The 16,927-nt window shown below is 50.4% G+C and overlaps 1 protein-coding gene across 9 annotated transcripts in view; it reads right to left on the reverse strand.

Moving 5' to 3' along the window:
• Positions 1-16,927, reverse strand: part of LOC140732414 (pituitary adenylate cyclase-activating polypeptide type I receptor-like) — a 546,399-nt gene that overhangs the window by 322,213 nt on the left and 207,259 nt on the right. For all 9 annotated transcript variants that reach the window (XM_073055037.1, XM_073055036.1, XM_073055034.1 and 6 more), the window contains one exon: positions 11,748-11,854. In XM_073055037.1, coding sequence (XP_072911138.1) covers positions 11,748-11,854 — 107 coding nt within the window. The remainder of the gene's footprint in view (positions 1-11,747; positions 11,855-16,927) is intronic.

Genomic DNA, 16,927 nt, shown 5'->3' on the forward strand with positions numbered 1-16,927 from the left:
CGACCCCTCCCCACTCAGACACACACCCAACCTTCACTCTCCGACATCTCCCCACTCAGACACACACTCAACCTTCACTCTCCGACCCCTCCCCACTCAGACACACACCCAACCTTCACTCTCCGACCCCTCCCCACTCAGACACACACCCAACCTTCACTCTCCGACATCTCCCCAATCGGACACACACTCAACCGTCACTCTCCGACCCCTCCCCACTCAGACACACACTCAACCTTCACTCTCCGTCCCCTCCCCACTCAGACACACACCCAACCTTCACTCTCCGACCCCTCCCCACTCAGACACACACCCGACCTTCACTCTCCGACCCCTCCCCACTCAGACACACACCCAACCTTCACTCTCCGACATCTCCCCAATCGGACACACACCCAACCTTCACTCTCCGACCCCTCCCCAATCGGACACACACTCAACCTTCACTCTCCGACCCTCCCCACTCAGACACACACCCAACCTTCACTCTCCGACCCCTCCCCACTCAGACACACACCCAACCTTCACTCTCCGACATCTCCCCAATCGGACACACACTCAACCGTCACTCTCCAACCCCTCCCCACTCAGACACACACTCAACCTTCACTCTCCGACCCCTCCCCACTCAGACACACACTCAACCTTCACTCTCCGACCCCTCCCCACTCAGACACACACAAGACCTTCACTCTCCGACCCCTCCCCACTCAGACACACACCCGACCTTCACTCTCCGTCCCCTCCCCACTCAGACACACACTCAACCTTCACTCTCCGACCCCTCCCCACTCAGACACACACTCAACCTTCACTCTCCGACCCCTCCCCACTCAGACACACACTCAACCTTCACTCTCCGTCCCCTCCCCACTCAGACACACACTCAACCTTCACTCTCCGACCCCTCCCCACTCAGACACACACTCAACCTTCACTCTCCGTCCCCTCCCCACTCAGACACACACTCAACCTTCACTCTCCGACCCCTCCACACTCAGACACACACCCGACCTTCACTCTCCGACCCCTCCCCACTCAGACACACACCCGACCTTCACTCTCCGACCCCTCCCCACTCAGACACACACCCGACCTTCACTCTCCGACCCCTCCCCACTCAGACACACACTCAACCTTCACTCTCCGTCCCCTCCCCACTCAGACACACACCCGACCTTCACTCTCCGACCCCTCCCCACTCAGACACACACTCGACCTTCACTCTCCGACCCCTCCCCACTCAGACACACACTCAACCTTCACTCTCCGACCCCTCCCCACTCAGACACACACCCGACCTTCACTCTCCGACCCCTCCCCACTCAGACACACACTCAACCTTCACTCTCCGTCCCCTCCCCACTCAGACACACACCCGACCTTCACTCTCCGACCCCTCCCCACTCAGACACACACCCGACCTTCACTCTCCGACCCCTCCCCACTCAGACACACACTCAACCTTCACTCTCCGTCCCCTCCCCACTCAGACACACACCCGACCTTCACTCTCCGACCCCTCCCCACTCAGACACACACTCAACCTTCACTCTCCGTCCCCTCCCCACTCAGACACACACCCGACCTTCACTCTCCGACCCCTCCCCACTCAGACACACACTCGACCTTCACTCTCCGACCCCTCCCCACTCAGACACACACTCAACCTTCACTCTCCGACCCCTCCCCACTCAGACACACACTCAACCTTCACTCTCCGACCCCTCCCCACTCAGACACACACTCAACCTTCACTCTCCGACCCCTCCCCACTCAGACACACACTCAACCTTCACTCTCCGTCCCCTCCCCAATCGGACACACACTCAACCTTCACTCTCCGACCCCTCCCCACTCAGACACACACCCAACCTTCACTCTCCGACATCTCCCCAATCGGACACACACTCAACCGTCACTCTCCGACCCCTCCCCACTCAGACACACACTCAACCTTCACTCTCCGACCCCTCCCCACTCAGACACACACTCAACCTTCACTCTCCGTCCCCTCCCCAATCGGACACACACTCAACCTTCACTCTCCGACCCCTCCCCACTCAGACACACACCCAACCTTCACTCTCCGACCCCTCCCCACTCAGACACACACCCAACCTTCACTCTCCGACCCCTCCCCACTCAGACACACACCCAACCTTCACTCTCCGACCCCTCCCCACTCAGACACACACTCAACCTTCACTCTCCGACCCCTCCCCACTCAGACACACACCCGACCTTCATTCTCCGACCCCTCCCCGCTCAGACACACACTCAACCTTCACTCTCCGTCCCCTCCCCACTCAGACACACACTCAACCTTCACTCTCCGACCCCTCCCCACTCAGACACACACTCAACCTTCACTCTCCGACCCCTCCCCACTCAGACACACACCCAACCTTCACTCTCCGACCCCTCCCCACTCAGACACACACTCAACCTTCACTCTCCGACCCCTCCCCACTCAGACACACACCCGACCTTCACTCTCCGACCCCTCCCCACTCAGACACACACCCGACCTTCACTCTCCGTCCCCTCCCCACTCAGACACACACTCAACCTTCACTCTCCGACCCCTCCCCACTCAGACACACACTCGACCTTCACTCTCCGACCCCTCCCCACTCAGACACACACTCAACCTTCACTCTCCGTCCCCTCCCCACTCAGACACACACTCAACCTTCACTCTCCGACCCCTCCCCACTCAGACACACACTCAACCTTCACTCTCCGACCCCTCCCCACTCAGACACACACTCAACCTTCACTCTCCGTCCCCTCCCCACTCAGACACACACTCAACCTTCACTCTCCGACCCCTCCCCACTCAGACACACACCCAACCTTCACTCTCCGACCCCTCCCCACTCAGACACACACTCAACCTTCACTCTCCGACCCCTCCCCACTCAGACACACACTCAACCTTCACTCTCCGACCCCTCCCCACTCAGACACACACCCAACCTTCACTCTCCGACCCCTCCCCACTCAGACACACACTCGACCTTCACTCTCCGACCCCTCCCCACTCAGACACACACTCAACCTTCACTCTCCGTCCCCTCCCCACTCAGACACACACTCAACCTTCACTCTCCGACCCCTCCCCACTCAGACACACACTCAACCTTCACTCTCCGACCCCTCCCCACTCAGACACACACTCAACCTTCACTCTCCGTCCCCTCCCCACTCAGACACACACTCAACCTTCACTCTCCGACCCCTCCACACTCAGACACACACCCGACCTTCACTCTCCGACCCCTCCCCACTCAGACACACACCCGACCTTCACTCTCCGACCCCTCCCCACTCAGTCACACACTCGACCTTCACTCTCCGACCCCTCCCCACTCAGACACACACTCAACCTTCACTCTCCGACCCCTCCCCACTCAGACACACACCCAACCTTCACTCTCCGACATCTCCCCAATCGGACACACACTCAACCGTCACTCTCCGACCCTCCCCACTCAGACACACACCCAACCTTCACTCTCCGACCCCTCCCCACTCAGACACACACTCAACCTTCACTCTCCGACCCCTCCCCACTCAGACACACACCCAACCTTCACTCTCCGACCCCTCCCCACTCAGACACACACCCAACCTTCACTCTCCGACCCCTCCCCACTCAGACACACACTCAACCGTCACTCTCCGTCCCCTCCCCACTCAGACACACACTCAACCTTCACTCTCCGACCCCTCCCCACTCAGACACACACCCAACCTTCACTCTCCGACCCCTCCCCACTCAGACACACACTCAACCTTCACTCTCCGACCCCTCCCCACTCAGACACACACCCAACCTTCACTCTCCGACCCCTCCCCACTCAGACACACACTCAACCTTCACTCTCCGACCCCTCCCCACTCAGACACACACCCGACCTTCACTCTCCGACCCCTCCCCACTCAGACACACACCCGACCTTCACTCTCCGACCCCTCCCCACTCAGACACACACTCAACCTTCACTCTCCGACCCCTCCCCCACTCAGACACACACCCAACCTTCACTCTCCGACCCCTCCCCACTCAGACACACACTCAACCTTCACTCTCCGACCCCTCCCCACTCAGACACACACTCAACCTTCACTCTCCGACCCCTCCCCACTCAGACACACACCCGACCTTCACTCTCCGACCCCTCCCCACTCAGACACACACTCAACCTTCACTCTCCGTCCCCTCCCCACTCAGACACACACTCAACCTTCACTCTCCGACCCCTCCCCACTCAGACACACACTCGACCTTCACTCTCCGACCCCTCCCCACTCAGACACACACTCGACCTTCACTCTCCGACCCCTCCCCACTCAGACACACACTCAACCTTCACTCTCCGACCCCTCCCCACTCAGACACACACTCGACCTTCACTCTCCGACCCCTCCCCACTCAGACACACACTCAACCTTCACTCTCCGTCCCCTCCCCACTCAGACACACACTCAACCTTCACTCTCCGACCCCTCCCCACTCAGACACACACTCAACCTTCACTCTCCGTCCCCTCCCCACTCAGACACACACTCGACCTTCACTCTCCGACCCCTCCCCACTCAGACACACACTCAACCTTCACTCTCCGACCCCTCCCCACTCAGACACACACCCAACCTTCACTCTCCGACATCTCCCCAATCGGACACACACTCAACCGTCACTCTCCGACCCTCCCCACTCAGACACACACCCAACCTTCACTCTCCGACCCCTCCCCACTCAGACACACACTCAACCTTCACTCTCCGACCCCTCCCCACTCAGACACACACTCAACCTTCACTCTCCGACCCCTCCCCACTCAGACACACACTCAACCTTCACTCTCCGTCCCCATCCCACTCAGACACACACTCAACCTTCACTCTCCGACCCCTCCCCACTCAGACACACACCCGACCTTCACTCTCCGACCCCTCCCCACTCAGTCACACACTCGACCTTCACTCTCCGACCCCTCCCCACTCAGACACACACTCAACCTTCACTCTCCGACCCCTCCCCACTCAGACACACACCCAACCTTCACTCTCCGACATCTCCCCAATCGGACACACACTCAACCGTCACTCTCCGACCCTCCCCACTCAGACACACACCCAACCTTCACTCTCCGACCCCTCCCCACTCAGACACACACTCAACCTTCACTCTCCGACCCCTCCCCACTCAGACACACACTCAACCTTCACTCTCCGACCCCTCCCCACTCAGACACACACTCGACCTTCACTCTCCGACCCCTCCCCACTCAGACACACACTCAACCTTCACTCTCCGTCCCCTCCCCACTCAGACACACACTCAACCTTCACTCTCCGACCCCTCCCCACTCAGACACACACTCAACCTTCACTCTCCGTCCCCTCCCCACTCAGACACACACTCAACCTTCACTCTCCGACCCCTCCACACTCAGACACACACCCGACCTTCACTCTCCGACCCCTCCCCACTCAGACACACACCCGACCTTCACTCTCCGACCCCTCCCCACTCAGTCACACACTCGACCTTCACTCTCCGACCCCTCCCCACTCAGACACACACTCAACCTTCACTCTCCGACCCCTCCCCACTCAGACACACACCCAACCTTCACTCTCCGACATCTCCCCAATCGGACACACACTCAACCGTCACTCTCCGACCCTCCCCACTCAGACACACACCCAACCTTCACTCTCCGACCCCTCCCCACTCAGACACACACTCAACCTTCACTCTCCGACCCCTCCCCACTCAGACACACACTCAACCTTCACTCTCCGACCCCTCCCCACTCAGACACACACTCAACCTTCACTCTCCGTCCCCATCCCACTCAGACACACACTCAACCTTCACTCTCCGACCCCTCCCCACTCAGACACACACTCAACCTTCACTCTCCGACCCCTCCCCACTCAGACACACACTCAACCTTCACTCTCCGTCCCCATCCCACTCAGACACACACCCAACCTTCACTCTCCGTCCCCATCCCACTCAGACACACACTCGACCTTCACTCTCCGCCATGGACCCCTGCCCCAATCGGACACAGACACAGGCCATACAATCAGAACCAGAGGGGTTAAGCTCACTCACCCCAACACTGAACTGATTTCACAACCTTTTTGCACTCAGTTTTAAGGACTCTACAACTCCTGTTCTTGTTATTTATTGTTATTTTTTTCTTTTCCATTGGTATTTGCACAGTTGGCTCTTTTGCATGGCAGTTGCTTGTTCATCTCTGCTGAGTTCTATTTTATTGACTCTATCGTGCTTTTTCTGTTTACAGTGATTGCCCACAATCAATAATGAATCAGGGCTCTATACGGTGACATAGATGTACTTTGATAATAAAATTTACTTTCCACACTTTGAAATCATGAGGTCAAATCACTGGGTATATTTAAACTGGAAGCTGATAACTTCTTGATTAGACAGGGCATCAAATGTCATGGAGAGAAGGCAGGATAATGAGGCTGAGAAGGAAAATAAATCAGCCATGATGGAATGGTAGCATACACTTAATGGGCTGAATGGCCTAATTCGGCTCTTATGTGTTTTCCGGGTGGCCCAGTTCCCTCCTATATCACAAAGATGTGGGCTGGTGGGTTCCTTGGCCAATGGAAGTTGACTCCGATGTGTACATGGGGTGGGAACGTGAGGAGAAATTACAGCGGGGGAATGGGTGGCTAGCATTGACTCAATGGGCTAAAAGACCTTACCCTACGCCATGAGGGAGCATGAAGATCTTTCCTACAGCACACCTGGTAGATTGACTGTAGAACTTCTCCAAAATCTATACTACCCCATTTAGCAATCACAAGGAAGGGACGGGCACCTTGTTGCCTCACCCAAGCCTTCACCTCCCATCCTTCTCCCCACCCCCTCATTCAGAAACATCAACCCCCAGTATCCCAACTTTACCATGCAAAAGCCATGGCCAATGTGGAGGGAGGAAAACGCCCTGCCCTGCAATGTGTCGCTGTCTCAGTAAAGCAGCCATCTTAATCAAAGACACCAGCCACCCAGGGTGTTCTCTCTTCTCAAAGTTCAAAGTAAAATTTATTATCACAGTACATCCACGTCACCACACACAACCCTGAAGTCCTTCATCTGTGGACCTACTTGGCAAATCTACAGATCAGTTACTGTAGGCACGATCAGTGGACACAAACTGTGAAATGCAGATATAAATAAATAACCAGCGTGAAATAACAAGCTGAAGGAGCCCATAAATGAGTGAATGAGGGGTAGTAACAGTTTTTGAACCCGGTGGTGTGAGTCCTGAGGCTCCTGTACCTCCTGCCCGATGGAGGCAGTGAAGGGGGAGTGTTGCCTGGGTGGGTCTTTGCTCTCCCATCTGGCAGAAAACACAAGAGCCTGAAATCACATCCCCTAGGCTCAATGACAGCTTCTTTCCCACTGCTGAACGGTTCCTATATACGATAAGTTGGATTCTTGACCTCACAGTCTGCCTCATTATGACCTTGAACCTCATTGTCTGCCTACTCTGTACATTCTATGTAACTAATATTCTGCATTCTGTTACTGTGTTCTCCTCAATGCACTGACCAGTAACCTCAGTACATGTGACAAAAGTAAACTAATTTACTTGTTTCCTTAATGTGCTTCCAAGTTTCAAGGACTCTATAACTCATGTTCTTAATATTATTTATTACTTATTTATTTGTTAATAATTTTAGTTTGTTTTTGTGTGCAATTTTCATTGATTCCATTGCACCTCTTTGTATCAACTATAAATGCCCGCAGGAAAACGAATTTCTGGGTAACATATGGTGACATATATGTATTTTAATAATAAGTTTGATCTTTGAATTTCGATTTAAAGCCATTCAGGCATTTGGACCTTCTGCTGAAGTTCCAGGGTACACCAGCGGAGGGCGCCCCTGCTTGCTGCTTTAGGCTGGCAATGGTTTGCATTCATACACGACAGATCCCAGACCACGTCTGGATCCTCCTCAAAACGGGCGCTAATAACGTCCCAAGTGTAAGGAAATAAAGGCGGATTTTGCACGGTTTGTGTAAGTGTGCAGGGGGTTAAGAGCTAGCCTCCAGATGAATGGGTGAATGGAATTTTCTGCTTTTCAGGTTCCAAGCGTAGAGTCATGGAGCACAGAAACAAGCCTTTTGGCCCATCTAGTTTGTGCTAAACTGTTACTCTGCCTAGTCTCATTGTCCCATACCCGGACCATAGCTCTCAATCCCCTCCTATCCATTGACACCGTCTGGTATGGGAACACCAATGCCTTTGAATGGAAAATCCTACAAAAGGTAGTGGATATAGCCCAGTGCATCACAGATAAAGCCCTCTAAACCATTAAACACATCTACATGAAACGCTGTCATAGAAAAGCAAAGATCAAAGATCCCCACCACCCAGGCCAGGCTTTTTTCTCACCGCTGCCATCAAGAAGGTACAGGAGCCTGAGGACTCACACCTCAAGGTTCAGGAACAGTTACTACCCCTCAGCCATCAGGCTCCTCAACAAAGAGGATGACTACACTCACTTGCCCATGTTCAAACAACCAATGATCTCACTTTACAGCTCGTTAGCCTGTTATTTCATGCTCTCATTATTTATCGCTATCTATTTCTATTTGCATTTGCAGAGTTTGTTGTCTTCTGCTCTCCGGTTGATCTTTCACTGATCTGTTAAAGTTACTATCCGATAGGTTTGCTGAGTATGCCCACAGGAAAATAAATCCCAGGGTTGATTATGGTGACATATATGTACTTTGATAATAAAATTTAGTTTGAATTTTGAACTTTTACTTATCCAAACTTCTCTTAAATGTTGAAATTGAACTCACATCCACAACTTTCACTGGCAGCTCGTTCCACACTCCCATAACCCTGAGAGTGGAGAAGGTTCCCCCCACCTTAGCATTTCACCTTTCACCCTCACCCTATGACCTATAGTACTAGTCTGACCCGACCTAAAAAACAGATTTGCATTTACCCTATCCATACCCCTTATAATTTAGTATATCACAATCAACTCTCCCCTCATTCACCTGTGCTCCAAGGAATAAAGTCCTAACCTATTCCACTTTTCTCTAGAGCTCACATCAACATGTCCTGGCAATATCCTTGTAGATTTTCTCTGCATTCCCCCAAGCTTATTGAGATCTTCCCTGCAGGTACGGTAGGTGACCAGAACTGCCCACAAAGCATAATGCTGACCAGCTCAGGTGTGGGAATGTTTACAATGGGATCGTCAGACTCAGAATCAGGTTTATTATCACCGGCAGGTGACGTGAGATTTGTTAACTTAGCAGCAGCAGTTCAATCTAGCAGAGAGAAAATAATAAACAAACAAGTAAATCAATTATATATATTGAATAGATTTAAAAACCCTGCAAAAACAGAGATTTTGTATATTAAAAAAGAGTGAGGTAGTGTCCAAAGCTTCAATGTCCATTTAGGAATCGGATGGCAGAGGGGAAGAAGCTGTTTCTGAATCACTGAGTGTGTGCCTTCAGGCTCCTGTACCTCCTTCTGATGGTAACGATGAGAAAAGGGCATGTCCTGGGTGCTGGAGGTCCTTAATAATGGACGCTGCCTTTCTGAGACACGGCTCCCTGAAGATGTCCTGGGTACTTTGTAGGCTGGTACCCAAGATGGAGCTGACTAGATTTACAACCTTCTGCAGCTTGATTTGGTCTTGTGCAGTAGACCCCCACCCCCCTCCATATCAGAGGTGACGATTGGTGTGGCTCACACATTCATACAGCAAGGGGACAGGCCCTTTGGCCCAACATGCCCGTACTGACTGAGCTGTGCAACTAAACTGGTCCTGTTTGCCTGTGTTTAACCTGTACCCCCCTTGCCCTCTGCCATCAGATTTCTGAACAGTTTGTAAACTGACGAACACCATTTCATCTTCCTCTTTCGCACTATAGATTTATTTATTTTTATAGAACTCGTTTGGTTGTATTGTAGGTACTCACACAAACCAGCGAATTTCACAAAACGTGCCAGAGAAAATAACTGATTCAGAGTCTGACTGGGAAAACTATCCTGACTCTCCATCATCATTATGAGCCGTATCATATGACATCATCATCATCATGTGCCATGTCACATGACATGAGCATCAAGGCCTTCCATCTGCATCGTGAATGTTCTTGGTAAAGTTTTCTACAGAAGTGGTTTGCCATTGCCTTCTTCTGGGCAGTGTCTTTATAAGAGGGGTGATCCCAGCCGTTATCAATTGCCTTCAGAGATTGTCTGCCTGGTGCCAGCTGCTCATTTGACCATGCACCACCTGCTCCCGTGGCTTCACATGACCCTGATCGGGAAGCAGGTGCTACACCTTGCCCAGGGTAACCTGCAGGCTAGCGGAGAGAAGGAGCACCTTACACCTCCTTTGATAGAGAGGCATCTCCATCTGCATCCCAACTTTATCTCTGCCTCTCATAATCTTATAAACCCCTATCAGATCCCCCCGTCAGCCTCTGCCTCTCCAGAGAAAACTTTGTCCAACCTCTCCTTATAGTTCATACACTCAAATCCAGGCAGCGTCCTGGTGAACCTCCTCTGCACCTTCTCCAAAGCTTCCACATCCTTCCTGGAATGGAACACCCAGAACGGGACACAATATTCCTGAATGACCCACTTCTACTTCTATATCTTATAGTCTGATAAGTCAACCCTTTACAGTAAGCCCACATTCCCAATCCCCTGTCAGAGGAGAAGCCTGCTCCCATTTCCTGCATCTCCCCAGCAATCTGAAGATGGCCTCTGGTGAACATCTATTGTAAAGTAAATGCTCCTGGAGTTATTTGAAGAACTTCAAGTTTAAAGTCAGATTGCCTGGATATTGCTGTTTGTAACACTACAGGTCAGATAAACTCAGCATAAATATAGTTGTTGTTCCACATTTTTCTGCAGGGCCTTGTTTACTGGTGAAAGAATTATTCAGCATGGGCACAGTCTGTCCACAATTATCCTATTGGCCAAGGACAGAGTAGCTTAATTTCTGATTGGTGTAGGTGTGGGGAAGGAGGGACATTGCCAAGATTGATGCTCAGGGTAACCAATGACAGAAGCTGGGCGGTGAAGAGTTAAAGATAAAGGTTGGCTTTATTTGTGACATGTACATTGAAACAGTGAAATGTGGCGTTTACACCAACAACCAACACAGTCCGAGGGTGTGCTGGGGCAGCCCACAAGTGCCACCATGTTTCTGTCCCCATCAGAGCATGCCCACAACTTACTAACCCTAACCATATGTCTTTGGATGTTAGTTATTTAGAGATAACAGTGTGGAACTGGCTCTTCCAGCCCAACGAACCGCGCTGTGCTGCCCAGTAACGCACCTAATTAACACTAGGCCAATCACAGGGCAATTTACAATGACCAATCAACGTCTTTGGGCTTTGGGGCGGGGGGGGGGGGGGGGGGGAACTGGAGCACCAGGAGGAAACACGCATTTCACGGGGAGAACCGACAAACTCCTTCCAGACGGTGCCGGAATTGAACTCTGAACTCTGGAACGCCCTCAGCTGTCGTGTCGTTGCGCTAACCGGCACACTGCTGCCGCGCTGACGGAGAGGGCCCGCGCAGTCACGGCGGGGAAGTACGAACTCCTTATGGAGATAGAACCCCGACCACGATCGCCGGTACTATAAAACTTCCACCCTCAAGCCGCGGGGGGAGCCTAGCGGAGAAAGCTCTTACCTGAAGCGGCAGAGTACGATCATAGCGATGGCCAGGGAGACCAGGGAGGTGCTGTACCCCACCGTGTAGAGAGCCTTGACAGACATGTAATACTGACCCTGCAAGAGCTGAAAGAGACAGTGGGTGTCAGTACCGCAGAGGAGAGGGGAGGAATGTGCTCTCAGACACTGCCTCGTTAGATAGCTTGCTGGAAGCACAGGAGCCTTAGGTCCCACAGCAACTGCGACCATCAGGCTCCTGAACTCCACTCACCCCAAGTTCAAGTTTGTCATTCAACCAGTCAGGGGTACAGAGCTAAACAAAATATCGCTCCTCTGGGGCCACGGTGCAAGGCACAGTGCATGTATCACTCAGCAGGCAAAATACTATTAACAGATAAAAAATATTCTGCAATCGACAGTAAGGTGCATATAGTTAAATATACAACAGTATAATGCTATTGACGCTGTCGTAAGTAATGTGTTCGGTGTGGTAGCAGAGTTCTCACGGCCTGGGGGATAAATCTGTTAGCCACCCTAGCAATCCCTGTTCCTTCGGCCTGGCGGTAGGAGGGGTCAGTGGGACTGTGGCATGGGTGGGAGGGGCCCTTGACAATGCGAATGTCCTGGATGGGGTGAGGGAGACCCCGATGAAAGGCACTCCGAACTGATTCCACATCCCATGCACTCGCTTTCCGGGACTCCACAACGTGTGATCTCAGCATTATTTATTTACTTTCTTTCCCCGCTGCTGCCTGTTTGTGCGTTCTCCCCGTGACCGCGTGAGTTTCTCCGGATGCTCCTGTTTCCTTCCACAGTCTAAAGACTGATAGGTCATTGTGAATTGTACGGTGATGAGGCTAGAGTTAAATCCATACATACACACAGATTTGCTCAGTTTGTCTTCTTTTGCACATTGGTTGTGAGCCTCTGTGTGTAGTTTTCCATTGATTCTATTGTGTTTCTTTGTTCCACTGTGAGTGCCCACAAGAAAATGAATCTCTATGTACTTTGAACTGTAACCCGAACCGAATATTCCCCACGATGATAAGATGGACGCCTGACCTCACAATCTGGCTGCCTTGCCGTCTATCAGCACTGCACTTTCTCTGTAACTGCAACAATTATTGAATCAAATTGACTTTATTACTTACAGCCTTCACATACATGAGGAGAAAGAATCTTTACGTTACGTCTCTGTCTAAATGTGCAATTTATAGCAATTTATAATAAATAGTATGTAAACAGGACAGTCAATATAACATAGAAATACAATTGTATCAGCGTGAATTAATCAGTCTGATGGCCTGGTGGAAGAAGCTGTCCTGGAGCCTGTTGGTCCTGGCTTTTATGCTGTGGTACCACTTCCCAAATGGTAGCAGCTGGAACAGTTTGTGATTGGGGTGACTCGGGCCCTGGTGATCCTTTGGGTCCTTTTCACACACCTGTCTCTGTAAATGTCCTGAATAGTGGGAAGTTCACATCTACAGATGCGCTGGGCTGTCCGCACCATTCTCTGCAGAGTCCTGCGATTCAGGGAGGTACAGTTCCCGTACCGGGCAGTGATGCAGCCAGTCAGGATGCTCTCAATTGGTGCCGCTATAGAAAGTTATTAGGATTGGGGGACCCATACCAAACTTCATTGACCATCTGAGGTGAAAGAGGCGCCTTTTTCACCACACAGCTGGCGTGTACAGACCATCCTGTACTCTGTTACTGTGCTACCCCAAGTGCACTGGTGTGAGGAATTGATCTGTATGGACAGTGGGCAAAACCAGTTTCCCACCGTAAACAGGTACGTGTGACAGTTATAAACCAATTCAGCAATTTTACCACAGCGATCACAAAATTCCTGCAGAGGACTGAAGGATATACCTCAGCACCATCTCTGGAGAACACCAACATTCATTGACAAGACAACCCTCCATCACAGCTCAGAATGGAAGCACCAATGCCAAAAACAGAAAACATGGAGAATGTTGTCATTTTGTGGCAGCAGGACAGTGCAATACATAAAAAATATATAAATTAAAATTAGAAATAAACATTAAAAAACAAGTAGTGAAAGAAAGGAGGAATAGTGTGATAGTGTTCATGGGTTGGTTCAGTGTCTGTTCAGAGATCGGATAGCAGAGGAGAAGAAGCTTCTCCTAAATCATTAAGTGTGGGTCTTCAGGCTCCTGTACCTCCTCCCTGATGGTAGCAATGAGAAGAGGGCATGTCCTGGGTGACGGGGGTCCTTAATGATGGATGCCGCCTTTTATCTATGCTGGAGAGGCTGGTGCCCACGATGGAGCCATCTGAACTTGCAGCTTCCTGCAGCTTTTTCTGAGTGGGTTATGGAGAGAGGTAGGTTGGGATATTTCCTCAACAGATGTGCGTAGGGGAATGAAAGGTGCATAACTTCTAGGAGGGGCATAGAGATGGTGAAATGCTCACAGATTTTTTTTTGTTTGTCATATAAGAACATAAGAAATAGGAGCAGGAGTCGGCCATCCAGCCCATCAAGCCTGCCCCGCCATTCAATAAGATCATGGCTGATCTGTCCGTAAACTCAGCTCCATCTACCTGCCTTTTCCCCATAACCCTTAATTCCCCTACTATGTAAAAACCTATCTAACTGTATCTTAAATATATTTAGTGAAGAAGCCTCAACTGCTTCCCTGGGCAGAGAATTCCACAGATTCACCACTCTCTGGGAAAAACAGTTTCTCCTCATCTCCATCCTAAATCTTCTCCCCTGAATCTTGAGGCAACATCTGCTAGTTCTAGTCTCACCTACCAATGGAAACAACTGTCCTTCTTCTATCTTATCTATCCCTTTCAAAATTTTGTATGTTTCTATAAGATCTCCTCTCATTCTTATGAATTCCAGAGAGTACAGTCCCAGGTGACTCAACCTCTCCTCATAGGTTAACCCCTTCATCCCCGGAATCAACCCATTGAACCTCCTCTGCACTGCCTCCAAAGCCAGTATGTCCTTCCTCAAGTATGGAGACCGGAACTGCACACAGTACTCCAGGTACGGCCTCACCAGTACCCTGTATAATTGCAGCATGACCTCCCTTCTCTTGAATTCAATCTGTCTAGCAATGAAGGTCATCATTTTGTTTGCCTTCTTAATAACCTGTTGCACCCGCAAGCCAACATTTTGCGATTCACGCACAAGCACTCCCAAGTCCCTCTGCACAGCAGCATGCTGCAATCTTTCACTATTTAAATAATAATCTGCTCTTCTATTATTCCTTCCAAAGTGGTGATCTCGCATTTACCAAAGTTGTATTCCATCTGCCAGACCTTGGCCCACTCACTTAACCTTTCTATGTCTACCTTTAGCCTCCAGTGTTCCACCAAAAACAATACGTTTGTTCAACCTCTCCTCATAGTAAATACTCTGCAATCTAGACCACACCTTAGTGAACCTCTTCTGCACCCTCTCCAAAGCTTTCATGTTTCCTGCAATACAGCAAATATAACTGCACACAATACTAACTATATCCCTCTGCAGACTCTCCACATCCCCTGAACAATTTGCTTTTCCACTCAGTTTAGTGTCATCAGAAAATTTTGCTGCACCACACTCAGTCCCCTCTTCCAAATCATCACAGTGTAAATGGTAAACAACTGCGGGCCCAGCACCACCCCACTCACCACAGACTGCCAACCGGAGAAACATCCATTTATACCAACTCTCTGCCTTCCATTGGTTAACCAATCCACTATCCATGCCAATACACTTCCTCCGACTCCAGGCATCCGTATCTTATTTGTAAGTCTCTTGTGCGGCACCTTATCGAATGCCTCTGGAAATCCAAGTATACGACATCCACCTGTTCCCCTCTATCCACTGCACTCATTATGTCCTCAAAGAACTCCAGTAAGTTTGTCAAACAGGACCTGCCCTTTCTGAATCCATGCTGCGTCTGTCTATTGGAACCACTCCTTTCTAAATGTTTTGCTATTTCTTCTTTAATGACAGCTTCAAGCATTTTCCCGACTGCAGATGTTAAGCTAACTGGCCTGTAGTTGTCCGTCTTTTTTTAAAAAGTGGCATGACATTTCCTGTCTTCCAATCCGCCGGGACCTGCCCAGAGTCTAGAGAGTTTTGATAAATGATTACCAATGCGTCTACTATAACCTCTGCCAATTCCTTCAGCTCCCTGGGATGCATCCCATCAGGGGAATTATCTACCTTCAGGCCCTCTAGTTTGCTCATCACTATCTCTTTAGTGACAGTGATTTTATCGAGGTCCTCACCTCCCATTTCATCCATAGCATCCTTCTTTGGCATATTAGATGTGTCCTCCACCATGAAGACCGACACAAAATAGTCATTCAGTGCCTCAGCCATTTCCTTATCACCCAATATCAATTTCCCCTTACGTCTTCCAAGGGACCTACGTTGACTTTAGTCACCCTCTTCTGCTTTATATATTTATAAACATTTTTGCTATCTGTTTTTATATTTTGTGCTTATTTACTTTCATACTCTACCTTCCCTTTCCTGATTTCTTGTTTAGTTGTTCTCTGTTGCTTTTTAAAGTTTCTTATTATATTTCTTATTATAAGCATTTGATTTTCATTGCTCCATACATATTTACATTGACCACGTGATCACCTCATCTCTTGCTAACCCACCATTTTCTTCGACTTTGCTCGAAGTGTGTTATGGTTGATGAAAAGCAATGTGACAAGCTGCCTGGCCTGCTGAGTTCCTCCATTTTGTGGTTGTTGATTGGGATTTCCAGCCATCTGCAGATTTTCTCCTGTTTGTGACAATTCTGTATTTAGCAGAGCATGAGAAACCTGAACTGAAAGAAATTGTGTAATTTCCGGGTCCGGCCCCACATTACAGTGTAAGCCAGCCGATTCCAATACTCTAATCACACCGTGACGCTGTTCCTGTGACTTAGGGCGTGTATTCAATGGGGTAAAGTTCAGAATTGTCACTTTGACTAGACTTACCCACATTTCTCTAGCTCTGAAAAGAGGATGCTGTCCAAGTTGCATGCCATCTTGGACAATGTCTCCCATCCACTCCATAATGTACTGGTTAGGCACAGGAGTACATTCAGCCAGAGACTCATTCCACCGAGGTGTAACACTGAGCGTCATAGGAAGTCATTCCTGCCTGTGGCCATCAAACTTTACAACTCCTCCCTTGGAGTGTCAGACACCCTGAGCCAATAGGCTGGTCCTAGA

Source organism: Hemitrygon akajei, chromosome 8 (genome assembly GCF_048418815.1).
Source record: "Hemitrygon akajei chromosome 8, sHemAka1.3, whole genome shotgun sequence".
NCBI lineage: Eukaryota > Metazoa > Chordata > Chondrichthyes > Myliobatiformes > Dasyatidae > Hemitrygon > Hemitrygon akajei.